We start from the raw sequence: 27990 nt of genomic DNA on the forward strand, positions 1-27990 counted from the left end.
CTGACATACTTGGTTTTTTGCTTAGCAAATTTACTACAATGTAAATTAAATTTAGCAAGTAGAGTGAAGAGGTTAATGACAAATCTTATTTTAAATGGGAGGTGGCTATTAAAACACCCAAATAAAATATATTCAGACTTCATCCTAACTTAATTTTAATTTAATCCAGTTTCCTACTGAGGCACGGATTAACATAATTCCAGAAGACTTGACAATTAACAGTACTCCCAGAAAATATGACATATAGTTTTATCAGCTTGTTGACAGAAGAAACAGAGATGCTCAACATTTTCAAGGATTTTTGCAAGAAAAACAGGCGTTTTCAGAGACGCTTGTCGCAGTTTGTAGGGCTGAGGCGGTCCATGCGGCGTCCATCAACGTCATGACGTCTGACGTAAAGAATAACGTAAAACGTAATGCACGTTTGGGTCCAGAAGCGGCGTTGGAACTTCGCGGAGGGTCGGAAATTTTCTGTATTAATAATAATAAAAAAAAAAGTATTGCCAAATGAGTTTCCTGTCTGATTTAGCGTCTTCTGTGGTTCATATAGAGTACACACGTGTTCAGACTGCTGAGCGGCGTCTGCACGACCCGTAAACTACGGTTTGTTTCTGCTCAAAGTGTAACATCAAGGCTAAGGTGTTAGCCGTTCAGCTAACAGCTCTTCCATTCATTCGTATAGCGTAGCCTAGCATGCTAACAAGCGCCGCTGCTAGCCTAGCCGCATCGACGCAGGTTATATTTTACTGAATCTCACTGTTCTGATAGTCTCTTTATGAAGTAGAAATAACCTGCTAGCGGCTGGTTTGGTTATAAAAGCAGTTCCTGACATCTTTATCTCTGTTTGTAGCTATCTTGCTAACAGCTGATCCAGTCCAGCATGTATCGTCCCAAACCGACCCTGAAGGACCGACAGCAGCTATATAAGCTCATCATCAGCCAGCTGCTCTATGATGGATACACCAGCATCGCCAACAGCCTGATCACGGAGGTCAAGCCACAGAGTGTGGTGTCGCCCTCTGAGCAACTGATGCAGCTGGCAAAGATAGGTAGGATCTGCTTTTCCTGCTTGCTATCATGTTGCTGCAGGTAAAAGTTGCTTTTCCTGCTTGTCGTCATGTTGCTGCAGGTAAAAGTTGCTTTTCCTGCTTGTCGTCATGTTGCTGCAGGTAAAAGTTGCTTTTCCTGCTTGCCATCATGTTGCTGCAGGTAAAAGTTGCTTTTCCTGCTTGTTGTCATGTTGCTGCAGGTAAAAGTTGCTTTTCCTGCTTGCCATCATGTTGCTGCAGGTAAAAGTTGCTTTTCCTGCTTGCCATCATGTTGCTGCAGGTAAAAGTTGCTCTCCTGCTTGTCATCATGTTGCTGCAGGTAAAAGTTGCTTTTCCTGCTTGCCATCATGTTGCTGCAGGTAAAAGTTGCTCTCCTGCTTGTCATCATGTTGCTGCAGGTAAAAGTTGCTTTTCCTGCTTGCCATCATGTTGCTGCAGGTAAAAGTTGCTCTCCTGCTTGCCATCATGTTGCTGCAGGAAAAAGTTGCTTTTCCTGCTTGCCATCATGTTGCTGCAGGTAAAAGTTGCTTTTCCTGCTTGCCATCATGTTGCTGCAGGTAAAAGTTGCTTTTCCTGCTTGCCATCATGTTGCTGCAGGAAAAAGTTGCTTTTCCTGCTTGCCATCATGTTGCTGCAGGTAAAAGTTGCTCTCCTGCTTGTCATCATGTTGCTACAGGTAAAAGTTGCTCTCCTGCTTGTCATCATGTTGCTGCAGGAAAAAGTTGCTTTTCCTGCTTGCCATCATGTTGCTGCAGGTAAAAGTTGCTTTTCCTGCTTGCCATCATGTTGCTGCAGGTAAAAGTTGCTTTTCCTGCTTGTCATCATGTTGCTGCAGGTAAAAGTTGCTTTTCCTGCTTGCCATCATGTTGCTGCAGGTAAAAGTTGCTCTCCTGCTTGCCATCATGTTGCTGCAGGAAAAAGTTGCTTTTCCTGCTTGCCATCATGTTGCTGCAGGTAAAAGTTGCTTTTCCTGCTTGCCATCATGTTGCTGCAGGTAAAAGTTGCTTTTCCTGCTTGCCATCATGTTGCTGCAGGAAAAAGTTGCTTTTCCTGCTTGCCATCATGTTGCTGCAGGTAAAAGTTGCTCTCCTGCTTGTCATCATGTTGCTACAGGTAAAAGTTGCTCTCCTGCTTGTCATCATGTTGCTGCAGGAAAAAGTTGCTTTTCCTGCTTGCCATCATGTTGCTGCAGGTAAAAGTTGCTTTTCCTGCTTGCCATCATGTTGCTGCAGGTAAAAGTTGCTTCTCCTGCTTGTCATCATGTTGCTGCAGGAAAAAGTTGCTTTTCCTGCTTGCCATCATGTTGCTGCAGGTAAAAGTTGCTTTTCCTGCTTGCCATCATGTTGCTGCAGGTAAAAGTTGCTTTTCCTGCTTGCCATCATGTTGCTGCAGGAAAAAGTTGCTTTTCCTGCTTGCCATCATGTTGCTGCAGGTAAAAGTTGCTCTCCTGCTTGTCATCATGTTGCTGCAGGTAAAAGTTGCTCTCCTGCTTGTCATCATGTTGCTGCAGGAAAAAGTTGCTTTTCCTGCTTGCCATCATGTTGCTGCAGGAAAAAGTTGCTTTTCCTGCTTGCCATCATGTTGCTGCAGGTAAAAGTTGCTCTCCTGCTTGTCATCATGTTGCTGCAGGAAAAAGTTGCTTTTCCTGCTTGCCATCATGTTGCTGCAGGTAAAAGTTGCTTTTCCTGCTTGCCATCATGTTGCTGCAGGTAAAAGTTGCTTTTCCTGCTTGCCATCATGTTGCTGCAGGTAAAAGTTGCTTTTCCTGCTTGCCATCATGTTGCTGCAGGTAAAAGTTGCTTTTCCTGCTTGCCATCATGTTGCTGCAGGTAAAAGTTGCTTTTCCTGCTTGCCATCATGTTGCTGCAGGTAAAAGTTGCTTTTCCTGCTTGCCATCATGTTGCTGCTGCCTGGTTGTATCATGAGGACCCAGTGGGCTGAAGTCTGATCTGTTGCAGGGATGGAGAATGACGACAGCGCAGTTCAGTATGCCATTGGTCGCTCGGACACAGTGGCGCCTGGTGTTGGTATTGATTTGGAATTTGACGCCGATGTCCAGACAATGTCTCCGGAGGCGTCGGAGTATGAGACCTGTTATGTCACGTCTCATAAGGGTCCATGCCGAGTCGCCACATACAGTCGTGACGGACAGCTCATCGCTACCGGCTCTGCCGATGCCTCCATAAAGATTCTGGACACTGAGCGCATGCTGGCAAAGAGCGCGATGCCCATCGAGGTGAGGAGGGCTGCAGGGAAAGAGCACATGTGATGTTTCCAAGCTGCATTACCAATGTCTTTATTTGTTTTGTATGTCAGGTGATGATGAATGAGACTGCACAGCAGAACATGGAGAACCACCCTGTGATTCGAACACTGTACGACCACGTGGATGAAGTCACCTGCCTCGCCTTCCACCCCACTGAACAGATTCTGGCATCTGGCTCAAGAGACTACACCCTCAAACTCTTCGACTACTCAAAACCGTCTGCAAAGCGAGCGTTCAAATACATCCAGGTTGACTAAAGAAAGCAGCAACGGTTCAGTGACGTAAAGCCTGGTGGCTTGTTTGTTAAATCCAGTTTTTTCTGAATCTGCAGGAAGCAGAAATGCTGCGTTCCATTTCCTTCCACCCGTCAGGTGACTTCCTGCTGGTGGGAACGCAGCACCCCACGCTTCGCCTCTACGACGTCAACACTTTCCAGTGCTTCGTGTCCTGCAACCCACTGGATCAGCACACAGACACCATCAGCGGCGTCAGCTACAACCCCACCGCTAACAGCTACGTCACCTGCAGCAAAGATGGCAGCATCAAGCTGTGGGACGGCGTCTCCAACCGCTGTGTGACAACGTTTGAGAAGGCGCATGACGGCGCTGAGGTCTGCTCAGCCATCTTCTCCAAGAACTCCAAGTACATCCTGTCCAGTGGGAAAGACTCTGTGGTCAAACTGTGGGAGATATCTACGGGACGGACGCTGGTCAAGTACACAGGTACGCCCAGAATGCTGCAGTTCGCCTTCTGTCAGGGAGATAACCCTTAAAACACCAGCAGAGCTCCCCGCAGTCTATTATCAGCCATGTCTTGGGAACAGCAGTGTGTAACTTTACTGTGGGGTAAAATGTGATGGTCATGTGACCCTCCACCTGATCTACAGAGGTTTGCCAGCATTTCTATCCGTCCAGGAGGTTTACAATCCAGATGTAGTGTTTATTCAGAGACTCTAGATGGTAAATCCACCATTATTTATCACATCTTCATCACCATCACTACCATGTTGCTAAGAGACCTCTATTTTCACCTGAACATGATGATGAAGACACTTCCTGTCAGACTTTTCACCAATCAGAGAGCTTAAACTGATGGTAACGTCCAATCAGGAGCAGCCAAAGATCAACAAGTGATGAGAAAAGCAGGAAAATAATGATCCTCTATGGCTGGAATGAAGCCAAGAAGACGTTTGGGATGCAGCTGAGGTGGAGGTGCTGCAGTGAGGAGAGCAGGTAGATAGTAGCAGGAAGACGTGTGGAAACATGTAAATGGTGTGTGTTGTGTGTGTGTTTCAGACATGAGAGAATGATGTGCAGATGAGAAAATGCTTGGTCACTGCTGATCTATGTGTGTTATTGCTACAAACTTCTGGTTGCTCTTTATGCTGCTTTATCTATTCATACATTCATTCTACATCATTTTAGCCTCAGAATCTGACAACTGAAGCTGAAAACATAACGTCTGCATGGAAACATCATGTTATTACACAAAAAAACTAAGTTTTTACGGGCTAGAAAGACCAAGGATTGTTAGATCTAATTTTGGGATTTTAAAAGTTAAAGGGAATTAGTTTTAATCCACTTTGATTCAGTTTTTCAGCCTGGAAGGAGTCGTCTCTTTAAAGTTAACAAATGATGGTCGGAAATGTTTGTTTCAGGCATTAGGCAATTTCTACAGTTTCAGCCGTCTGTCGGTAACACTTCTCTGTCGGTAACACTTCTCTGTCGGTAACACCGTCTGTCGGTAACACCGTCTGTCGGTAACACCGTCTGTCGGTAACACCGTCTGTCGGTAACACTTCTCTGTCGGTAACACTTCTCTGTCGGTAACACTTCTCTGTCGGTAACACTTCTCTGTCGGTAACACTTCTCTGTCGGTAACACTTCTCTGTCGGTAACACCGTCTGTCGGTAACACTTCTCTGTCGGTAACACCTCTCTGTCGGTAACACTTCTCTGTCGGTAACACTTCTCTGTCGGTAACACTTCTCTGTCGGTAACACCTCTCTGTCGGTAACACTTCTCTGTCGGTAACACTTCTCTGTCGGTAACACTTCTCTGTCGGTAACGCAGTCTCTATGCCGGACCTTGGCCCTGCCCTCCTGACGTGTCTGGTTTGTGTTGCAGGTGCGGGGCTGAGCGGCCGCCAGATGCATCGTACGCAGGGCGTTTTCAACCACACAGAGGACTACGTGCTGCTGCCGGACGAGCGCACCATCAGCCTCTGCTGCTGGGACTCGCGTACGGCGGAAAGGAAAAACCTGCTGTCTCTGGGCCACAACAACATCGTCCGCTGCATCGTCCACTCGCCCACCAACCCCGGCTTCATGACCTGCAGCGACGACTTCAGGGCTCGTTTCTGGTACCGGCGCACCACCACAGACTGATTCCAGACGTCTTCCCAAACCTCTGGTCTGATCGCACCTTTGCGGTTTTCATTTTTACTTCGGTGAAGCAGGCAGTGAATCTTAAAGGCCTGTTCTGAACTGCAGCAGTTGTTTCGAGGTAGAAAACGTTTTCCCGAGACGTCTTCATGGAACTGCAAGTCTCGCCTACAAAACTTGTTTTACTGCTTGGAAACTTGACTTTTGATAAGTTTATTCACGTTTCTTTCAGATCCTTCTTTTACACTTTGATATGTGATCCGCGTCTTTTGTTGTAATTCCGATTTGTAATAAATAGCTAACAGAAAAGCTGTTGGTGTGAGTTGATGATGCAAAGTCGCCCTCTGACCTCATGGCAACATGAAGCAACATGCAGGTTAAAACCACCAGTAAGGGGCGTAAATGTTCTGGACAACCAAAACGATGGGAACCAACCTGCTGGTCTTGCACATGTGTGGACGTTTAACGGGTGGGAAAGTTTTCCGTTGGGAGTTAGTAAAAGTTGTTGTCCAGCTGATGATGTAAGGTCCAGTTTTAGCGAGGCGAAGAAACCTGGCCGAATCTTTTTCCTCTGGACTGGTTTACTGTTGTTTTCGTGGGTTAAATTGAATATTCTGTTTTCTGAATAGTCTCCATCATAAAGGCAGTTGGATCTCGAGGCATGAGTGGTGGAATGACAGAGCTGAGACGTGTTGCCGGAGTTCAGCAGCGAACCTGGGCGTGTTTTAATCATCGTCTGGGTGAACAATGCTGAGCGAAGCATCTTTCTTTGTCGTGTAGGAAGAAAATGAAATGATTTTACCTCTCATGGCTACTTCTGCTTTCCCGCAGGGTGCACGTGGAAACTGCACGTCTGAAGTTCTGTTTGTTGTTAGATAGGATTTTAAGCGCCATCTGGGCCACGGACGAGATTCTACAGTTTTAGTGAGACCGGTCGGAAATGACAAAGCTGCGAACGTTGGATTCTAAGAACTTCAGTGTGATTGTCTCATCAATCACACTGAAGTTGATTGATGTGTTGTGGTAAAAAAAATAATGTATAGGTGTAGGGTATATGTATAGGGTGTAATTCCAGATTCTTCTAGGAATTTTAACCTGAATAAAAATAACAGCATCATCAGCGTACTGGAGTGCGTTGACATATTCTAGTTATTCATGAAAAGTGTTGATAAATGTGGTCCCAGAATAGATCCCTGAGGGACGCCAACAGGACAACCGTTATGACGCTGTAGCCTCGACACAGACAAGTCGCTGGTTAGTGGTTGAAATTTACTTTTATCTCAGATGTAAACAATGTTTCTAATATGAGACCATCATGTTTCATCTTCCCTTATCATCAACCCTTATATTCTTCAGAAAGAAGAATATGAGGGTTAATGGGCGCTACAAAGGCTGCAGTAACAGCTGCTTTTCAATTAAACTTTATTTATACAGCATCAGCTCAAAACAAAGTCACTTTTAACATCCAGTCCAATAACATCCAATTCATTCTAGTCCAGTTAAAATCCCATTTAAACTAAACTTTGTCCAATTTAATGACTGTTCAGAAAAACCATGAAAATAATCCAGAACCAGGAAGGAAAACCTCCATCAGAACCAGAGCCAGAAAGAAAAACCTCCATCAGGTCCAGAACCAGAAAGGAAAAACCTCCATCAGGTCCAGAACCAGAAAGAAAAACCTCCATCAGGTCCAGAACCAGAAAGAAAAACCTCCATCAGGACTAGAACCTAGACTATCTGCCTGGACCAGTTGGGGTTTGGGTAACAGGATAAGCCTTTATGACAAACCTTCTGTGTTTAGCTTTCTGTTGAACAATGGAAACCCGGACCAGTACAGACTGGTACGAACCCTCAGCAACCTTAAATCCCAGGCCTCAGGTAGAACCAGGATGTTAACTAGAACTGTTTTAGGGTTCAGTCCCACAGAAATGTGAAAGGAATGTAGGAGTGACCTCTGATGATGACCTCTGACTGGGAGGTCAAGCTGTCCCGTCACACTCCCATCTCCCTGCCCAGCTCTCCCAGTTCCACCAGCTCTGTTGTCCAGACAACCACAAGGAAGCTCAGAAGAATTTCTCCTTTGAACTACCTTCCTCGCAGATGAAGCTCATAAATCACCGAAACAAAGGAAATGGACGCAGCGACCAGCAGAAGGACGACCAGCAGAGAGACGACCAGCAGAAGGACGACCAGCAGAGAGACGACCAGCAGAGAGACGACCAGCAGAGAGACGACCAGCAGAGAGACGACCAGCAGAGGGACGACCAGCAGAAGGACGACCAGCAGAAGGACATCCATTAGAGAGACGACCGGCAGAAGGACGACCATTAGAGAGACGACCGGCAGAGAGACGACCAGCAGAGAGACGACCAGCAGAAGGACGTCCATTAGAGAGACGACCGGCAGAAGGACGACCAGCAGAGACACGACCAGCAGAGAGACGACCGGCAGAAGGACGTCCATTAGAGAGACGACCGGCAGAAGGACGACCAGCAGAGAGACGACCAGCAGAGAGACGACCAGCAGAGAGACGACCAGCAGAGAGACGACCAGCAGAGAGACGACCGGCAGAGAGACGACCGGCAGAGAGACGTCCATTAGAGAGACGACCGGCAGAAGGACGTCCATTAGAGAGACGACCGGCAGAAGGACGTCCATTAGAGAGACGACCGGCAGAAGGACGTCCATTAGAGAGACGACCGGCAGAAGGACGACCATTGGAGAGACGACCGGCAGAGAGACGACCATTGGAGAGACGACCGGCAGAAGGACGACCATTGGAGAGACGACCGGCAGAAGGACGACCATTAGAGAGACGACCGGCAGAAGGACGACCATTAGAGAGACGACCGGCAGAAGGACGACCATTAGAGAGACGACCGGCAGAAGGACGACCATTAGAGAGACGACCGGCAGAAGGACGACCATTAGAGAGACGACCGGCAGAAGGACGTCCATTAGAAAGACGACCAGCAGAAGGACGACCGGCAGAAGGACGTCCAGTAGAGAGACGACCGGCAGAAGGACGACCGGCAGAAGGACGTCCATTAGAGAGACGACCGGCAGAAGGACGTCCATTAGAAAGACGACCGGCAGAAGGACGTCCATTAGAAAGACGACCGGCAGAAGGACGTCCGGCAGAGAGACGTCCGGCAGAAGGACGTCCGGCAGAGAGACGACCGGCAGAAGGACGACCGGCAGAAGGACGACCGGCAGAGAGACGACCGGCAGAGAGACGACCGGCAGAAGGACGTCCGGCAGAAGGACGTCCGGCAGAAGGACGACCGGCAGAAGGACGTCCATTAGAGAGACGACCGGCAGAAGGACGTCCATTAGAGAGACGACCGGCAGAAGGACGTCCATTAGAGAGACGACCGGCAGAAGGACGTCCATTAGAAAGACGACCGGCAGAAGGACGTCCATTAGAAGGACGACCGGCAGAAGGACGACCGGCAGAAGGACGTCCATTAGAGAGACGACCGGCAGAGAGACGACCAGCAGAGAGACGACCAGCAGAGAGACGACCAGCAGAAGGACGACCAGCAGAAGGACGACCATTAGAGAGACGACCGGCAGAGAGACGACCGGCAGAAGGACGACCATTAGAAAGACGACCGGCAGAAGGACGACCGGCAGAGAGACGACCGGCAGAAGGACGTCCAGTAGAGAGACGACCGGCAGAAGGACGTCCAGTAGAGAGACGACCGGCAGAAGAACGACCATTAGAGAGATGACCGGCAGAAGGACGACCATTGGAGAGATGACCGGCAGAAGGACGACCATTGGAGAGATGACCGGCAGAAGGACGACCATTGGAGAGATGACCGGCAGAAGGACGACCATTGGAGAGATGACCGGCAGAAGGACGACCATTGGAGAGATGACCGGCAGAAGGACGACCATTAGAGAGATGACCGGCAGAAGGACGACCATTAGAGAGATGACCGGCAGAAGGACGTCCAGTAGAGAGACGACCGGCAGAAGGACGTCCAGTAGAGAGACGACCGGCAGAAGAACGACCATTAGAGAGACGACCGGCAGAAGGACGACCATTGGAGAGATGACCGGCAGAAGGACGACCATTGGAGAGATGACCGGCAGAAGGACGACCATTGGAGAGATGACCGGCAGAAGGACGACCATTGGAGAGATGACCGGCAGAAGGACGACCATTAGAGAGATGACCGGCAGAAGGACGACCATTAGAGAGATGACCGGCAGAAGGACGTCCAGTAGAGAGACGACCGGCAGAAGGACGACCGGCAGAAGGACGTCTATTAGAAAGACGACCAGCAGAAGGACGTCCGGCAGAGAGACGACCGGCAGAAGGACGTCCGGCAGAGAGACGACCGGCAGAAGGACGTCCAGTAGAGAGACGACCAGCAGAGAGACGACCAGCAGAAGGACGACCAGCAGAAGGACGTCCGGCAGAAGGACGTCCGGCAGAAGGACGACCGGCAGAAGGACGTCCATTAGAGAGACGACCGGCAGAAGGACGTCCATTAGAGAGACGACCGGCAGAAGGACGTCCATTAGAAAGACGACCGGCAGAAGGACGTCCATTAGAAGGACGACCGGCAGAAGGACGACCGGCAGAAGGACGTCCATTAGAGAGACGACCGGCAGAAGGACGTCCAGTAGAGAGACGACCAGCAGAAGGACGTCCATTAGAGAGACGACCGGCAGAAGGACGTCCAGTAGAGAGACGTCCAGCAGAAGGACGACCGGCAGAAGGACGACCATTAGAGAGATGACCAGCAGAAGGACGTCCAGTAGAGAGACGACCAGCAGAAGGACGTCCATTAGAGAGACGACCAGCAGAAGGACGTCCATTAGAGAGACGACCGGCAGAAGGACGTCCAGTAGAGAGACGACCAGCAGAAGGACGTCCATTAGAGAGACGACCAGCAGAAGGACGTCCATTAGAGAGACGACCAGCAGAAGGACGTCCATTAGAGAGACGTCCAGCAGAAGGACGACCGGCAGAAGGACGTCCATTAGAGAGACGACCAGCAGAAGGACGTCCAGTAGAGAGACGACCAGCAGAAGGACGTCCAGTAGAGAGACGACCAGCAGAAGGACGTCCATTAGAGAGACGTCCAGCAGAAGGACGACCGGCAGAAGGACGACCGGCAGAAGGACGACCGGCAGAAGGACGTCCAGCAGAAGGACGACCGGCAGAAGGACGTCCATTAGAGAGACGACCGGCAGAAGGACGTCCGGCAGAAGGACGTCCGGCAGAAGGACGTCCGGCAGAAGGACGTCCAGCAGAAGGACGTTCATTAGAGAGACGTCCAGCAGAAGGACGACCAGCAGAAGGACGTCCATTAGAGAGACGACCAGCAGAAGGACGTCCGGCAGAAGGACGTCCGGCAGAAGGACGTCCGGCAGAAGGACGTCCGGCAGAAGGACGACCGGCAGAAGGACGACCGGCAGAAGGACGACCGGCAGAAGGACGACCGGCAGGATTCCTCCCAGTCGCTGGTAAAGTAAACCAGTGAGTCGTGACCTAATTCTCTTTACTCGGAAGACGGAGGTGAATCAGAAAGTTCCATGAAGTAGAAAAAAGAAAAGCTTGGTTGGTGTTTTCGTGGTGGGGGTGGGTGGGGGATGGAGGGGGCTCTCTGGCCAATGGCAAGGCAGCTGGCTCTGCCAGGAAGTGGTGTCTCCGCCCCGGGTATAAAGCAGCCGGGCTCCCAGTGACAGCTCAGACAATATGCCGGGCTGCAGAGAAGGAAACCCCCCAGAGTTTTCAGGCTCACTGGTTGGGATGCTTCTCTGAAACGCATCTCTCTGAGGACGGACGGACTTCTCTGTGTGAACGCGACTACTTTACAGTCATGGTGAGTTCCACAGCTGCTCCTGGGCTTTAAACTCCCCAGTTAAACCAGCTGAGCTGGAACGACTGGGGTGGTGTGTGCTGGTTGTTCAGAGGAGTTTGGGTTTTACGTTGACTTGTGGGGCCGGCTCCAGGTCCGAGCTGCTCTGTGGGCTGAAACCTGATGCTGGCACCGAGCTGAGGGGAAACTTTATAAGTCTGGACGAGTGAGATGATCATCCAGGCTTCTTCTGGTTGTTGCTTGTCAGTTATGCTGCTGGTGTGGTGAACTTTTAGCTCGTTTGACATCGATTTAGACCTAAAAATCCAGCAAAACGCTTTTTCTTAGAATCTGTTCATTCAGGCTGTTTAAATGTGAGACTTTGCTTTTGTGGCTGGCGAGGCGTCTGCATCTCTGTAGCAGGACTACATGCTGCAGGAACCGGTCCAGACCATGCACATGCTCTGCTTTCTCTAGCAGTCATAGCATTAAGTGTATTTGATGTGTTGTGTGTTTGTTTAAAGATTCCTGGAAAAGCCAGGCACAGATGGGAAAAGCATTAAAGTTTCCTGGGGAAGGGGAGCTCTGCTACGTTTCCACCATGTTAAGTCTATCAAAGCGTTTGGATGGAAGCCTGCCTGGCCAGTAGGTGTTTGGTTTGGGGTTGAAAATGTTTAAAAGCTGCGACATGATTAATGTAACAGCAATGAATAATCTGTCCATATGTTATCTGTATCACACAGTTGTGAGGAAGGAAGTGCATGGGTCTGATAATTCCCCTTGCAGGACAACTTGCCAGCTGAGCTCATCATTAACCACGTTCAGAAATACACTGGTCTGCTTGATGACATGCAAGATTGAAGCAATCTCACTTCCGTTAGAGTTAGGCTTGTTTCGCATTGGAACTTGGCTATTTTTGGACGTCTCATGCTTCTGCTGTGTCTGTTTTCATCATGGAGGAGTAAGAGTCAGTAGACATTCGTCAGCAGTAGGCTGGCACATAAAAGTAGAAAAAAATGCATCTTCTTCATCAGGAAAATAAACAAGTTTATTTATTTAATTCTGTATCTCTTAAAACTAGTCCAAGTTTATGACCATGTGTTGGAAATCTCCTCCAGCTGGGGCAGTGGCTCCTGAACAAGCCGAACAAAGAAAGTTGTTTAAAGCCGTAAGCAGCGACGAAGGCCTGCACAGCTTCAGAGCCGCTTCGACATATGCAGCCACCGCATCCCAGACAACCTCTCACCCTCACCTGCAGCCACGGAGGTGGTCACACAGGCGCATGCAGCCTTACCTTTCCATCCCTTCTGTGACAGTCAAAGCAGCCCCTTAGCTTGTGTGAAGACTACTGTAAGCTGTTTGGAACCACGAATGAGGTAAATGAAGAAGTATAGTGATGTTTTTCTGATTAATGCAGGTCATTGAGGGTTTAGAATGAGTAAGTTCCTCTTGCGAGGGGGCGTGGCCATGTCGATGACAACATCTGGACACATGGATGTGGTCACCAAGGAAATGGACTAAAACATGATCACTGTGGCGGAGATTGGCTGCTGCATGTAGGTTCGTGGAAACTGACTGTTGGTGAAACATCAAACTTTGAAGATCTGCCACCAGTGAATGCAAAGCTCTTCGAGAAAGTTTTCTAGAACTTTTCATCATATTTGGCCCGAGAGTGTTCACACCATTTTTGAGACCAATATGATCAAATATGTAAGAGTTTGTTAAAGAAGAAAAATGTTGCACAAAATTAGCACCATTTCCAAGATGGCCAACTTCCTTTTTAATTTAGTTTATATGTCCAAGAGACTTTAGGTCTTTTGTAGATTGTAGGTCTTAGCATTTTCATCCATATAGAATTATATCTATTATATCCATCAATGTAGTGGGTGGGGCCAATCAAATAACTGTCGGGGACACCTCAGAGCCACTTATCCAGCATGTGTCAATTTCACTCATTTCCAGGTGTGACTGTCAAGAAATGGATCTTTGTGTAAAAACAATGACTTCCTGTCCCCCAGGGGTTTGGGTAGTTCATGAACCAATCATTGATCTGCATGTGTTCAGGATGGGTCCGGCATCATCCCTGTGAAGTTTGGTGGAGATGTTTTGTTTTATGTATCAATTTAATTTCCCACGGCGAAACATCAAACTTCGAGGCCCCGCAACCACCCCCCCGCCCCCCCGCCAACCCAACATTCCAACACTTTATCCACTGCTCTGATCATTTAATGCAAATGTTGAAAATGCATTCAGAAAATCTGCCCTTCTCCTGTTCTGGAGCTGAATATCTTGGAAAGAATGCTGGAGCTGCTTCTGAACGGTGTTCAGACAGAGGTTTCTTCGGGTCCGGTGGAACACAGGAAGGAAACAGCATGTTCAGACCATAGACTGTACATAAAAAGATGGACGGAGCCTCTGTGACGTCACCCGTAGGTTTCTGAAGAGCTGAATTGAAGCTCGGTGGGCGGTTCCTACCATCACCATCTTGGCAGGGGCATGTGTGTCGTCTCACCCGGAAAATACAAATATGGGCAAAGAGGTGGAGCTGAGAGGGGGGCTGTGAGCGAAGCTAACAAAGGTCAGCGGGCTAAAACTTAGTCACATTGTGAAGCAGCTAAAAACCACGGTTGTTCTACGTTCTTACTTGAAGTGGGACATGTCAATCAAAAGGACACGCCCCCTAAATGTGCCGAACTTGGTCATTAAATTGCTTTTAAACAGAGAAGTTACAAAAAAATTTACTCCCCCCACAGTGAAGGTAAACCTGACCTATTAAACCGCAAATGGATTTTTTTGTACCAGGCTGGAAAAATATTTATTTCTGCTGTAAAAATGTTTATTTCTGCTGTAAACATGTTTATTTCAGCTGTAAACATGTTTATTTCTGCTGTGAAGTTGGTCTTTTTAACATGGGAGTCTATGGGGATTTGCTCTTTTTTTGCTTCACTTTTTGCCACCGGACGTTGCCACTTGGTTTAGACAGAAGTTTCTTCAGGTCTGCTGGAAGAGAACGGTATGTTCAGACAGATGCTTCCTTGTCTTGTGGTCAGATTGGTTTACTCTCTGCTGCATTTGGGAAACAAACATACTCCGGATTCTATATACTAACTGTTCAGGCTGTTGTCATACGACTAGTGCATCTGTGATATTTACTGTGTGTATGGGTGATGGAAGTTTAATGGTTACCCCACATTTATTGTTTTCAGGGGTGGTGGGCTTTGTCTCCTCATGTCAGTTTATTTTCTTCTATAATCTGGGAGATGTACGGGAAAATAACGATGCAGGAAAAACAGGTAAAAAAAACGTGTTTCCCGGCCAAAACGGGACACTTGACAGGTATGGGTATGGAATAGAACTGTTTTGATCATATTTGCCTTGTTTATGCAGCGCCAATACGTGACAAGTTTAAGGCTTTTCAAATAGTTATTTCTGTTTTTATTGGAAAGTAAAAGGTTCTAATAAATTTTCCTGAATCAAAGCAAAGTTTGTGTGAAAAAAATGATTGGAAAATGTTTTATAACTGCTATTTTATTTGTTTTATAATGCAAAATCATTTTTTCCTGGTAAAACTAAAATATATGACTAAAGTAATCCAGTTGTCTAAGAACCTAATTATTATTTTAACATTGATATTGCTATCAAAGCGGTCCTAAATCTGGTTTTATTAATCACCAGGAGAAATTTCCCGTCTCGCACTTTTCTCCCCATTATCTGCTCTAGGTCTCCCATCGTTGCTCAGTGTTCGCTACTGTCTTATCAGGGAGTCTGAGATGATGTCCAGTACGGTTCTGCATCAGCGTAGCTTTAACCAGGAGGAAGATCAGATTAAACTAAAGAACAGATTTCTGTTGTACAACCGCAGTCATTTGTTTCTTCAGTTCCCACTCGGTTGAAAGTGTCATTAAAGTTATGTAACATCACACCTGAATGTATTAACGTCAAATTCTACATTTATTTGACTGATTTAAACTCAGTGATGCTGGACGGCGAAGTTGTATCAGCGAATCGTGATATCAGCATGGCTGTCTCAGCCATATCTGCCATAACGCTGGTATCAGCAGTATCAGAGGTATCATTGTTTTCGGCAGTTTCGGCGATATAGCCATATCTGCCATAACGCTGGTATCAGCAGTATCAGAGGTATCATTGTTTTCGGCAGTTTCGGCGATATAGCCATATCTGCCATAACGCTGGTATCAGCAGTATCAGAGGTATCATTGTTTTCGGCAGTTTCGGCGATATAGCCATATCTGCCATAACGCTGGTATCAGCAGTATCAGAGGTATCATTGTTTTCGGCAGTTTCGGCGATATAGCCATATCTGCCATAACGCTGGTATCAGCAGTATCAGAGGTATCATTGTTTTCGGCAGTTTCGGCGATATAGCCATATCTGCCATAGAACTGGTGTTGGCATTGTCAGCTGTATGGCAGTTCTATGTAACAGACTGCAGCTTCTGAAAGACATTTATTCTGATGCAAGACGTGTTTTATTTAACGACTGATGTGCTCAGATGGCTGTGGGTGTCCATATTCCAGAATTATGCAACAGTAAGACGATTATGAGGAATTGGTCGTAACGACTGAGAAGAAGTTCATGTTAATGCGTGAAGTGAAGCAGTTCCTGTGAACTTGCTCAACGCTGAGGCTAACGTTAGCCAACGAACCTTTCAGATTATGTCACATCATCGTTGCAACTGTTGGACCAAGTCTCTGATGTCATGATGACCACAAACACTGATGAAAATCGTCTTCAGTTATGAGTAAGCAATTCAGATCCCAGAAGAGCTGGTGGACTCTTCCACCTGTTGGATTGTTGCCTCTTCTCTTCAGTTCTCAGACTAGAAGTATGAATCTGATGGTGTAAACAACAACAAAGTCTGATTAACCCTCTTCATGGTTGTGAGTGGAAACATTGTGAAAACATCCCAGAAACCGAATCAGCTCCTTTAGATCGAACAGTCCAGTTTGTGTAAGAAACACAAAGCTGAAGCCCCGAACACAGAGAAATGAGCCGTGTTCATGGCGTAGCGGCTGATCATCATCAGTCACATGTTGAGTCATGGTCATCTTTCACAATCTCACTTCAGACCGGAGAAGTTCTGCAGTTTTACAATTCAATTCAATTCAGCTTTATTCGTACAGCGCCACTTCACAACAATGTTGTCACAGGACACTTTACAGACACATTACAACCCATTCATACATATCCTATAATAGAAACCAACTGATTGCATCGAGTCATGACTTGGATCCAATCCCCCATCCTGAGCTGCATGCGGCAACAGTGGGAAGGAAACAACTCCTCTTTAACAGGAAGAAAACCTCCGGCAGAACCCGGCTCAGGGAGGGCAGCCATCTGCCTCGACTGGTTGGGGTGGAGAGGACAGGAAAGACAGATCAACATGTACAACTGCACTTATTCAGGAAGACCTGTGGAAAAAAGGAGAAATAAGTTAGAGACGGCAATACTGGCATACAACAAACTTAACCTTCTTCTTCGTCACCACTCAGCTCGTAGATGCGGACATGTTGGTGTAAATGTGGATGCAGAACGTCGCAGTGGAAGCTGCTTAAAGACGGGATAAAAAAGCTTTCTGAACATGTTAAATTAAGATTTTTTGTTTTTAGGACTGTTAGACGTTTTGGTTTCTTTCCTAAAAAGTTTAAAAAAAACTTTTGCCTGCATGTCTTATACAACGTTTTCTACGACGCTGCATGTTAAGGAACCTCTAATGGAAGATGGTCATGAGAAATGGGAAGTAGCTTATTGCCTGAGTAGAATCTGTTTAGAAGGTAGGGAGAGGCATTGGTGCTGCGATGTTGACCAAGCGGAGGACCCTGAGGGGGAGGGTGGTGGTTGGGGGGGGCAGCTGTGCTGCTGAAAGGCTACTGACCAGCTGTCCGAGCGGCTGATCCACACCAGCAGGCGTGTGCAGGAATCCAACAGCCTCACAGCTGAATCTGCTTTCTTACTGTACCCACTGATCAACACTGAGGCAAAGCACACAGAAAATGGGATTGTGGTAGTTTACTGGTCTGATACTGGTCAGATACTGGTTGGATACTGGTCAGTGACTGGTGTTGGAGCAAACATAAGGGTTTTAGTGGAAACATATGTGATAACATGTTAGGAACGTGGTGGCCGTCATGACGGGTGCTGAACGTCATCAGACTCTGCATGTCTGTAGATAACACACGGGGTGTGTGTGTGTGGGGGGGGGGTCATGGCCTGCATCCCAACAGGTGCTGGGTGTGTTGGTGTCTGAGGGTGAATGGTGTCTTTGTTCCTCAGGATTCATCCTGTGAGGGGGCCGAGCTGGTGGGGGGGTTTGTTTATTCCAGGACCTGCGTGGTGCATGCCGTCACTCAGACGGGGGCACGCGCCAGCTTGAAGTCCAGTAGCGACGGTGTCCTGCTGGGACATTAAACCATTCAGAGATGCTTCTTTACGTTCTGCGACCAGCGGCGAAGGTTTGATGCCGACATCGGTGGGACATAAACTCACAGATGGGTTATTTAACTAAACCTTTAGTTATAAATCAAGTCATTTAAAGTTGAAAGAAGATCTAAACAGTTTCTTTTTCCATCCTGAAAACAGGATTATTCTCATGAATGACTCGATGTGTGTTCCACATGAACGTCGTCCAGACAGGAAGGAAGGTTGACTTTACTGAAGTTGATTCATCAATAATACAGAAATGTTCTTCTAACACGGAACAAGAGATCCAGTTTACCAGCTAACTGAATGAGTTTAACTTCAATGTAATGAGGCGCAAACTGATAGAAATAATTACTTCACCTCTGACCCTGCCTCCCAGCGTCTGAAGAATGAGTGACAGTAAAAACAACCAATCACGATGGCAGGATGCAACAACGCAGACCCAAATCCCTCTCCAGGACATTCCAAGTGTTCTCAATGTGAAAGTGTTCTTACTTTCACTGTTCATCATAGTTCTGAGTTCTACTGCTGTTTTTCCTCCATCTGGTTCCACCAAACGAAAACCATCACATCATTCAGGATATTTCCACCTCATTTCTTCCTGGAAGACAATGCTCCCCCCCCCCCAATCCTTCCAGGTTGTGATGATACTTTGGACATTTCTTAGAGGTTTTCTCTGCTTCATGCAGATGATTTGACCCTTTCTAAGCAGACCTAAGCAGGTTTTTTCCAACCACAGGATGTCTCTCTACATGCTTGTTCTAGAAACCAGAAGCTGCTTGTCGCATCGGTTACTGTTACTTATTAAATATAATTATAATACCTATGAACTTATTGTACTTATTTATAATAGTGATGCAAGAATAATTATAACAATAATAATTAATTAATAATATAATAGTAATAATAAATACAAACTGTATAAAACTGCCCAGTTCCACCCTAAACAGCACATGTTACTACAATAAAGCTGTAAGAACAATAACTGTGAATGCTAATAGAATATATAATATAAACATCAGTAATAACAATAAAGCTTATATGTTAGTATATGTATGGTCACCTAGTGGTGCATAGTACCCCCTGTTTCTGTTGTTCTGTCGTTTCCCTTTCAGCTTGCCGTCTGGAAGAGGTCGCCACTGCGGATCACGGCGGGGTTAAATTGTTTTACACCAGACACCCTTCCCAACACGACCCTCTGCCTTTATCTGGGCTTGGGACCAGATGTCAGAGAACGATCGTTTCCCCCCTCGGTGCTGCAGCAGCGTAGGGGAGCGGGACTCGAACTGAGCACCGTCACCGCTCTGCCTCCTCTACAGAATCATATCTGTTTTAAATATGGGATCCTTTGTGTTCCTGTGTCGACTTGTTCCACAGTTTTACTCACAAACAGACGCCTAAAAACTGTCATTTTAACTCTAAATACATTTGTGTTATAAAAACACGTCAAAGAGGAAATTAAAAGATGTAAATTATGAATAAAATGGGTTTTAAAAGTCAGGTTAGTATACACAAACAGGCAGCGATGGTGTTTTTATTTGTTGTTCACTTAAAATCAGCATGTTTTAGATGCTTCCTGATTCAGATTAAAACTTTATTCCAGTCAGGTGTGGAAACGTGTAAAACACACAAGACAGGGACTTTCACACATTATAAAACATTCAAACTTTATTTCATCCCAGTTTCTTATCAACAATCAGCCTAAACAAGTCAGATTAACTTTAGAGGAAAAATCCTGAGTCTTTAAACAAGAAGAAATTTCAAGTAGTTCATGAAACGGACTTTGATGCTTAAGAACTATTAGTTTAGTTTTTATGGTCGATCATTTAGTCATGTGCAACAAAACGTTGCTCAGGATTCAGTCTAATCTTTATTTTCCATCATCCAAACAAAAATGTTTTCTTTACGGCTAAGTCCGATTCAGGGTCACGGAAGCTGGAGTCTGTCCCAGTAGTCACTGGGAGACATGCATGCCTCTGGATGGTGGGAAGAACATGCAAACTGCCCCCCCACCCCCCTGGCTGAGATGGGTGCTGTGACCTTTGTCCTGTGAGGCCACAGTGTTAACCACTGAACCACAGTGCCTTCTGTTTCTCCGCTATGATGAATAATAATAATAATAATGAATAAATAAATAATCTCGTGTCTCCAGATCTCCTGCTTGGAGGAAACCAGTTCATCCAGTCTCCATACTGGCCTCATATCTGCAAAAACCCACCTTCCCATGCGGTCCCAGTGTCTGATGTTCCACACATCAGCCGTTGGACTCATGATGATCTGATCACATCGAGTTTAATGATCCGCCAGCAGCTTTATGGGGTTCAGCCGACCCGCTTCAGTCCAGTATGACCCGTTTATGCACATCATCAGCTGCACATGAAAAGATGCATTATTCAGATTAGGTCATGAGACCACATGGTGGCAGGAAATTCAGTGGCTCTATTCAGCAGTTTGCCTGAAAAGTGTGCATCATCAGTTACAACCCCTGAGAAGTTTCACACATCAGAAACCACAAGAGCAAAGAGGTGGCTGCTGCAGGACAGGAAACTCTGACATGTTGCATGTAGCCCAGTTGGCTTTGTTTTACTCACATGCGAAGCAGAACGCAGCAGCTCACCTGGAAGCTGGGATGGAACTGCTGCTGGAGGGGACGTCGAGCTGGAACACCAAGCTCTGGTCAGTTCTGACACACAGCTGCGGGTCAGAACGAGGCGAGGGACAAAATGACGTTTGGTTGTGCAAGCTCGAGGGAAGAAACTTATCTCTGTAGGAAACACAAACAGGAAGTGAGAATAAAGAGCAAGAAAATGTCATTTAACACCAAACGGGTCTCATTTTCCCTCCCACATCACCCAGAAGTAAAACATGTCCTTTTCTTACACACTAGCTGTGGTAAAGCTTGTGAAACGACAAACTGGGACGCTTCCCGGAGGAGCTGATGATTCATATGAGCAACTTGTTGGCAGTTTTTCAGGATCAAACGCGTTCAGGTCCATGAAAGTTGTTGGTTTGTAGGGAAACTTTACATTTTCTCCTCATGATCCTTCATTTTTTCTGTTTCAGAGCAAGTTGGCCAAAGCGCTGTACGACAACACGGCTGAGTGTGCAGACGAACTTCCCTTCAGGAAGGGGGACATCATCACGGTGGTGGACCAGAACGTGGCCGGCACCAGCGGCTGGTGGATGTGCTCTCTGTATGGACGCCACGGCCTGGCTCCTGCAAACAGACTGAAGCTCCTACCACACATCACCACCGCCGCGGCCTCCTTCAGCCTGCATGCTGACAGACCCAAATCAACTCAAACCAGGGGTGATGACAACGTCCACAACATCTACCAGATCCCGAGCGTGCCCCGACCCACCAGCAGCCCTGCTTATGAGCGAATGGACATGATCTATAGGGCTCCATCCACTCCTTTGTCAACGTCGAAAAGCCCAGTCCAGTCAGGACTTCAGCACAGTCCGGACGGACCTGAAGCAAACAAGGTAGAAACCATCTGGACTCTTCTTTAAGTGTGTTTTTTAGAAAACGGCTGAATGTTAGCGGGTTATTTGCTCGGAGGTCAAACTCGCGTCTCTGTCTTGGGAAGCGTTAACTCTTGTGATTAGAGAGGTAGACTGCTGCAGAAATGCAAAGCTGTGAGACTCCTGCTGGCAAAAGAGCTTGCAGATGGGGGCCAGGGGCCTTTCTGTGGGGATCAGCATGCAGCACCGGGGTCTTTATGGCCCCGTAAAAAACAGACATACGCAGACTTCAGACACTTTTAACTGCAAACAGCAACCCCTGCCGCCGGGGAGCCCAGCAACACAGAAGCACCAGCACTGTGCTTATTGGGAAGAAATATACCCACATGTTCATCATTTCCTCCCCTGCTGCAGGGGAGTCCTGCTCCCCCCCACAGTAGCCGCCTCACATCCACAGAGCTGCTCGGTCGCTCCTACAGGAGCTGGGTTAATTGGCAAAGTGTCCTCCATAATGGGCTCCTCAGCAGGCTTCAGAACAAATGCTGTCCCATAAACGAGTGATCACAGAGCTCCGCGAGGTAGATGATGTTTGATCAAAGCAGTTGGCATCTGAGTTTCAGCTTGTCAACATGTCTGCAGCGCTCATGCTTCAACATGGCCTCCAGTCCCAAAGCAGAGGTGTACGACGTGCCGTGCCAACCCAAGCGAGCTTCTCTGGTCGCGGTGAGAACACGTCCGCGTTAAAGTTGCCGGTTCTTTGGTTGATGTTTACACACCTTCATGGTTTTTCATCATTCTCTTTGCAGGAATCCACAGCTACCAAACAGATGAGTCGAAAAACCACGTTGATTCCAGTTTCACACGCGGAGAAGAGATTCGACTCTGCAGAGAGTTTAACGTGCAGCAGTCCAGGAGACACTTATGTAAGCTTTACATGCTCTGAGGATTTTTCTGAATAAATCTTTCTTTCATTTAGTATTTATATTTATTTGTCTAACCTAACATGCTGTTGACTAAATCTACTTTTTCTGCCTTCTGTCTGACTCATTATGCGAGTCCAGATTTACAGCCGCTAGAGCTGTATGAACAACGCTGGTCTAAGAAAAGTCTGGAGAATGGGAATTTATCTGTGTCTAAATTTATTTTATGTAACACTTTATTTAACACTTTATTTTATTTAAAAGTGTGTATGTGTTACTGCGTCAAAGTAAATCTACCCAGTAGAATAAAGTAAATCCACCCAGTAGAACAAAGTAAATCTACCCAGTAGAACAAAGTAAATCCACCCAGTAGAACAATGTAAATCTACCCAGTAGAACAAAGTAAATCCACCCAGTAGAACAAAGTAAATCCACCCAGTAGAACAAAGTAAATCTACCCAGTAGAACAAAGTAAATCCACCCAGTAGAACAAAGTAAATCTACCCAGTAGAACAAAGTAAATCCACCCAGTAGAACAAAGTAAATCCACCCAGTAGAACAATGTAAATCTACCCAGTAGAACAAAGTAAATCCACCCAGTAGAACAAAGTAAATCTACCCAGTAGAACAAAGTAAATCCACCCAGTAGAACAAAGTAAATCTACCCAGTAGAACAAAGTAAATCCACCCAGTAGAACAAAGTAAATCTACCCAGTAGAACAAAGTAAATCCACCCAGTAGAACAAAGTAAATCTACCCAGTAGAACAAAGTAAATCCACCCAGTAGAACAAAGTAAATCCACCCAGTAGAACAAAGTAAATCTACCCAGTAGAACAAAGTAAATCCACCCAGTAGAACAAAGTAAATCCACCCAGTAGAACAAAGTAAATCTACCCAGTAGAACAAAGTAAATCCACCCAGTAGAACAAAGTAAATCTACCCAGTAGAACAAAGTAAATCCACCCAGTAGAACAAAGTAAATCTACCCAGTAGAACAAAGTAAATCCACCCAGTAGAACAAAGTAAATCCACCCAGTAGAACAAAGTAAATTCACCCAGTAGAACAAAGTAAATTCACCCAGTAGAACAAAGTAAATCTACCCAGTAGAACAAAGTAAATTCACCCAGTAGAACAAAGTAAATCTACCCAGTAGAACAAAGTAAATCCACCCAGTAGAACAAAGTAAATCTACCCAGTAGAACAAAGTAAATTCACCCAGTAGAACAAAGTAAATTCACCCAGTAGAACAAAGTAAATTCACCCAGTAGAACAAAGTAAATCTACCCAGTAGAACAAAGTAAATCTACCCAGTAGAACAAAGTAAATCCACCCAGTAGAACAAAGTAAATCTACCCAGTAGAACAAAGTAAATCTACCCAGTAGAACAAAGTAAATCCACCCAGTAGAACAAAGTAAATCTACCCAGTAGAACAAAGTAAATCCACCCAGTAGAACAAAGTAAATCCACCCAGTAGAACAAAGTAAATCCACCCAGTAGAACAAAGTAAATTCCCCCTGTAGAACATGTAAATTTCATCTGCTCCTAAAAGAAAAATGCTTCTTCGCTCATTTCATCTAGGAAGGAGGAAAGTAATGTGTGATGAGGAGTAGAAGGTAGAAAGCGAAGCTGAGCAGCTTTGCGGGTGTTTAATAGAGATGTTACCAGGTAATTATCTCAGGAAGCCATCAGCTGCTGCTGCTGCTGCTGCTGCTGCTGCTGCTGCTGCTGATGATGATGATGATGATGATGATGATGATGAAGGACACCTCTGCCAATGGTCAGATTCAGGAGAGTCCAGGGATTCACCTTAGAGACACCCTGAGGGTCCAGAAAGACATTAGCATTGCTGCTATGCTACATGTTAGCATTGTTGCAATTCTACATGTTAGCATTGTTGCTATGCTATGTGTTAGCATTGTTGCTATGCTATGTGTTAGCATTGCTGCTATGCTACATGTTAGCATTGTTGCAATTCTACATGTTAGCATTGTTGCTATGCTACATGTTAGCATTGTTGCTATGATATGTGTTAGCATTGTTGCTATGCTACATCTTAGCATTGTTGCATTGCTACATGTTAGCTTCGTTGCAATGCTACATGTTAGCATTGCTTCTATGCTGCATGTTAGCATTGCTGCTTCCAGTTTGGAAGCATCTTCTGGCCTGTAAGCTCTCATGCTGCCTCCTCTGTAGGAGGTCTTGTTTTCAATATGTTCAGATAATCTGACATGTGCGCAGAATTGTCGGAGCAAACCAGTTTTAACTGACAACATGGCTCTTGCTTGCAGGTGTATGCAGTTCCACCACCGCTGACCCAGGATCCAAACTACGACGTCCCTGTCCCCTCAGCTGTGGACTGCCAGCAGAAAATCAATGGTGGGTACAGCACCTTGCCAAGCCCTCGCAAGCCGGAGTGGATCTATGATGTGCCAACAGGTTCAGAGAAACCAAGTCCACGCAAAAACTCGTATGACATATTGCCCTGCACAGCCACTGGCAGCCAGCTCTACGACACTCTTCCAGCACGTACGTTACCCATTCCTAGAGGCAATCCAGCCTCCTTGCATTATGAAATCCCCAAATCCAACTCTTTCGACATGTCAAGTCCGCCCAAAGTTTTACCACACGGCCCCCTAACACTGCAGCCCTCAGAAAAGTCGCTCTATGATGTGCCACCCAAAGAAGAACCTTTAACCCAAAACAGAAACGATCCCTGTGGGGATCATAAACCGCTGGAGTTCAGGGGAGACCCAGGCAGTAATTTCAAGATGAAGAGGATGTGCTGGCCGCAGATGAAGGACTTTCTGCCCTCTGCATCTTTTCATGATCTTCCAGGAAATGAGAGTCCAGCGTTGCAGGAGGATGAGCGAGGTAGAGCTCCATGTCTCTCTACAGCGGCCAATCAAAGAATCAGCACGGCGTCCAGCTCCTCCACCAGCTCATGTGACTCTCTTCCCCTCAGCTCATCATCCCCGGAGCCTCATCGAGAAGTGACGCTCGGTCAGGATGAGGCCTGCCGAAAACTCTTAGAGCTGCAGGAGTCTGTTTGCAAGGCTGTGCCCCAACTCATGGACTTTGTCAGCAGTAACTGGAGGTGTAAAGAACATCTGGAGAAACACCGTGAAGAGATCAAAGAGGCAGCAGAGGGGATTGCTTCCTCTCTGACGTGTTTCCTACATTTTTCCCTCGATGTTAAAGGCAATGCACGGCGTCTGACCGATGCCAATTTGCAGAGCAGGCTGAATAAACAGCTGTCCATCATAGAGGATTCCGGTATGATCCTTCAACAAACAGTGAGTGCCCTGAGCGCAGCACGCTGGCCCCTCAATGTGCTCTGCCAGGAGCCGGGCAGGGTCCAGACACCGGATCAACTGGACCGTTTCGTTATGGTGGCCCGCACCATTCCAGACGACGTCAAGCGCCTGGTGTCCATCATCCACGCCAACGCAAAGCTTCTGTTTAAAGCGCCCAAAGATCCCGAGTCTGTGAAGACCAAAGTTCCTGCGGACACAAAGAAAAGTCCCAACGCAACCAAAAGAGGGAACACAGTCGAGGAGGACGACGACTACGTGGAGCTACAGGTGAGAACTTCCGTTTTAGCTGTAGAGCATAGAAGGTTACCATCGTAAGATCACTGGATGTTTTTAACCGAGGAAAGCCAAACAGTTTTTTATTATGATGCTGATGTTGCTTTTCATTCTTAGACTAAGGAAGAGGAGAGGAAACAGGAGGAAGACCAGAGGCAACCAAAAGATAACGCCACACAGGCCTCTGAAACCGTAAGCAACAACACACACACACACACACACACACACACACGTATTAGAAACCAGCCCAGCAAGTCAAACATCGCAGAGTCCAGAGCATGCACTACTCACAAAACTAGACATGCACAACACTATCAATACAATATTATCAACTTGAAAATTAAACGTCAGATATCCGCCGTCCCATTGATTTGACCAATGACACAAAAGGCGCTGGGTTGACATCATCTCAGTCCGTTATACGAAGGATAAGATGCACATATCTTGTTTTGTTAGTTAGATGAGTTGTGTTTGATACAAGCCGAGATATTTTTCTTATTTTGCACAAGGAGCAGAATGATACTTTCAGTCTTACAGCAGAGGAAACTAGATCATCTCTGCCATTAGGTGAGTGTGTAGGTGAGGGGAGGGGGTGATCAGTATTGCATCGGCAACCAAATAAGTTGTAAAATGTCAACATATCGGCCAAAAGTCCAGCATCGTGCAACCTTACACAGAGTAAGTTAAACTTACAGATGAAATAGACAGAAAATGTGAAATTCTGATGCTACACATCATGAATGCAGAACTTCTATGTGGAATCATGTGCCTTCCTTTATCACAAACTAAACGTACCAGCAGCAGCCTGCAGTGGTGGGTAGACCACAACATAAATAGCCTGTCTTGTGTTAGGTGTGGTCTTCATCTGATGACAAAGAGATACAGGAAGTCCTTAAACCAGAACGCTTACTAGTCTGTTCAGCGTGTTGTAGAATAAACACGTGAAAATCGAAGACTTGAACATTTTTGTTCAGAGGTTTGGACACAGATAAGTTCGCCTTTACGGCTTCTCATGGATTTTAGCTTCATTCGGAGATGAAACTAAAAGACATGTGAGTGTGGCACGTCTTCATCTCTGTTCTTCTGTTCTCAGGCTGAAAACCAGACACTGTCCTCAGACTCCAGCAGCAGCAACACAGAAGCTCATCCGCTGCCCTTCCTGTCGGAGCACAGCCGGCTTTACTTTGGAGCTCTTCAAAAGGCTATTGGGGGGTTTGTGGGCAGTCTTCAGGATGGTCAGCCTCCAGAAAAATTTATCTCCCAAAGTAAGCTGGTGATCATGGTGGGCCAGAGACTGGTGGACACCCTCTGCAGGAAAGCCCAGCATGGGGGGTCCAGCCAGAGCCTCCTCTGTAAGAGTAACCATCTGTGTGCTCTCCTCAAGCAGCTGGCTGTGGCCACCAAGAAGGCTGCTCTGCACTTTCCAGACAAGCAAGCTCTGCATGAGGCCCAGGAGTTTGCAAAGGAACTGGCCCAAAGAGCACAGCACTTTCGGATATCACTGGAGCTCTAAAAGTTTTCCGGCTGGTCGGTGCCCCTCACCAGTTCATCGTGTATAAATTATCGGCTTTGCTTGGATGCGGCTTATGAATGTCTGGTGATGAATGTAAAGGTCGGTGTTTCGTAAAGACGGCAAACACGAGGGAGTCCCAACACACATTGCACATTTACAAACTGATTTAAAATGCATAAAACAGAACTTGTTTTATATTATTTACAACCGTTTTCTGTTCTTTGGATGTTTTTTGCTTCTTTTCTGTAAGAAACTTGTCCAGAGCGGCAGCTCGGCAGCCTATGTTCAGCTTTTTGTGAATACTGTGTAAATACTCATAATAATGGTGTTTAATGAGAAAAGACTGTTGGTTTTATTCTGATATTGAAAATAAAACGTTTTGTTACCAAATACATTTAACATACAAATGACTGTGCATCAATATGACCCACCAGTTAGCTGGTGTATGGCCTACCAGTTGGCTAGGAGGAGCGTGCGCACCATGGAGGAAGGAGGTGCTACTGCTCGCTTCCATTGACTGGAAGCTGGCGGGAAAACTGGCAAGT

At 46.5% G+C, this 27990-nt stretch overlaps 2 protein-coding genes across 4 annotated transcripts; both read left to right on the forward strand.

Moving 5' to 3' along the window:
• The first annotated feature begins 418 nt into the window (after positions 1-418).
• On the forward strand, positions 419-5990 carry cstf1 (cleavage stimulation factor, 3' pre-RNA, subunit 1). Of its 3 annotated transcripts, none has more exons than XM_079241715.1 (6): positions 419-459; positions 851-1049; positions 3008-3285; positions 3366-3563; positions 3647-4037; positions 5441-5990. In XM_079241715.1, exons 2-6 carry the CDS (start codon positions 881-883, stop codon positions 5698-5700), a joined length of 1296 nt encoding a protein of 431 aa, XP_079097841.1. In that variant the 5' UTR covers positions 419-459; positions 851-880; the 3' UTR covers positions 5701-5990. The 3 variants fall into 3 exon arrangements, with proteins under 3 accessions (XP_079097841.1, XP_079097842.1, XP_079097840.1); XM_079241716.1 differs by having other exon boundaries at positions 444-603; XM_079241714.1 differs by having other exon boundaries at positions 444-1049.
• Positions 5991-11423: 5433 nt separating this feature from the next.
• Positions 11424-27796, forward strand: cass4 (Cas scaffold protein family member 4). Its single transcript, XM_079241681.1, has 7 exons — positions 11424-11540; positions 21021-21443; positions 22062-22145; positions 22229-22345; positions 24634-25926; positions 26050-26124; positions 27026-27796. The coding sequence occupies exons 1-7, from the start codon at positions 11538-11540 to the stop codon at positions 27443-27445; spliced, it is 2415 nt and encodes an 804-aa protein (XP_079097807.1). The 5' UTR covers positions 11424-11537; the 3' UTR covers positions 27446-27796.
• Positions 27797-27990: the final 194 nt, after the last annotated feature.

This window comes from Telmatherina bonti, assembly GCF_933228915.1.
Source record: "Telmatherina bonti genome assembly, chromosome: 6".
In the NCBI taxonomy this organism is placed as follows: domain Eukaryota; kingdom Metazoa; phylum Chordata; class Actinopteri; order Atheriniformes; family Telmatherinidae; genus Telmatherina; species Telmatherina bonti.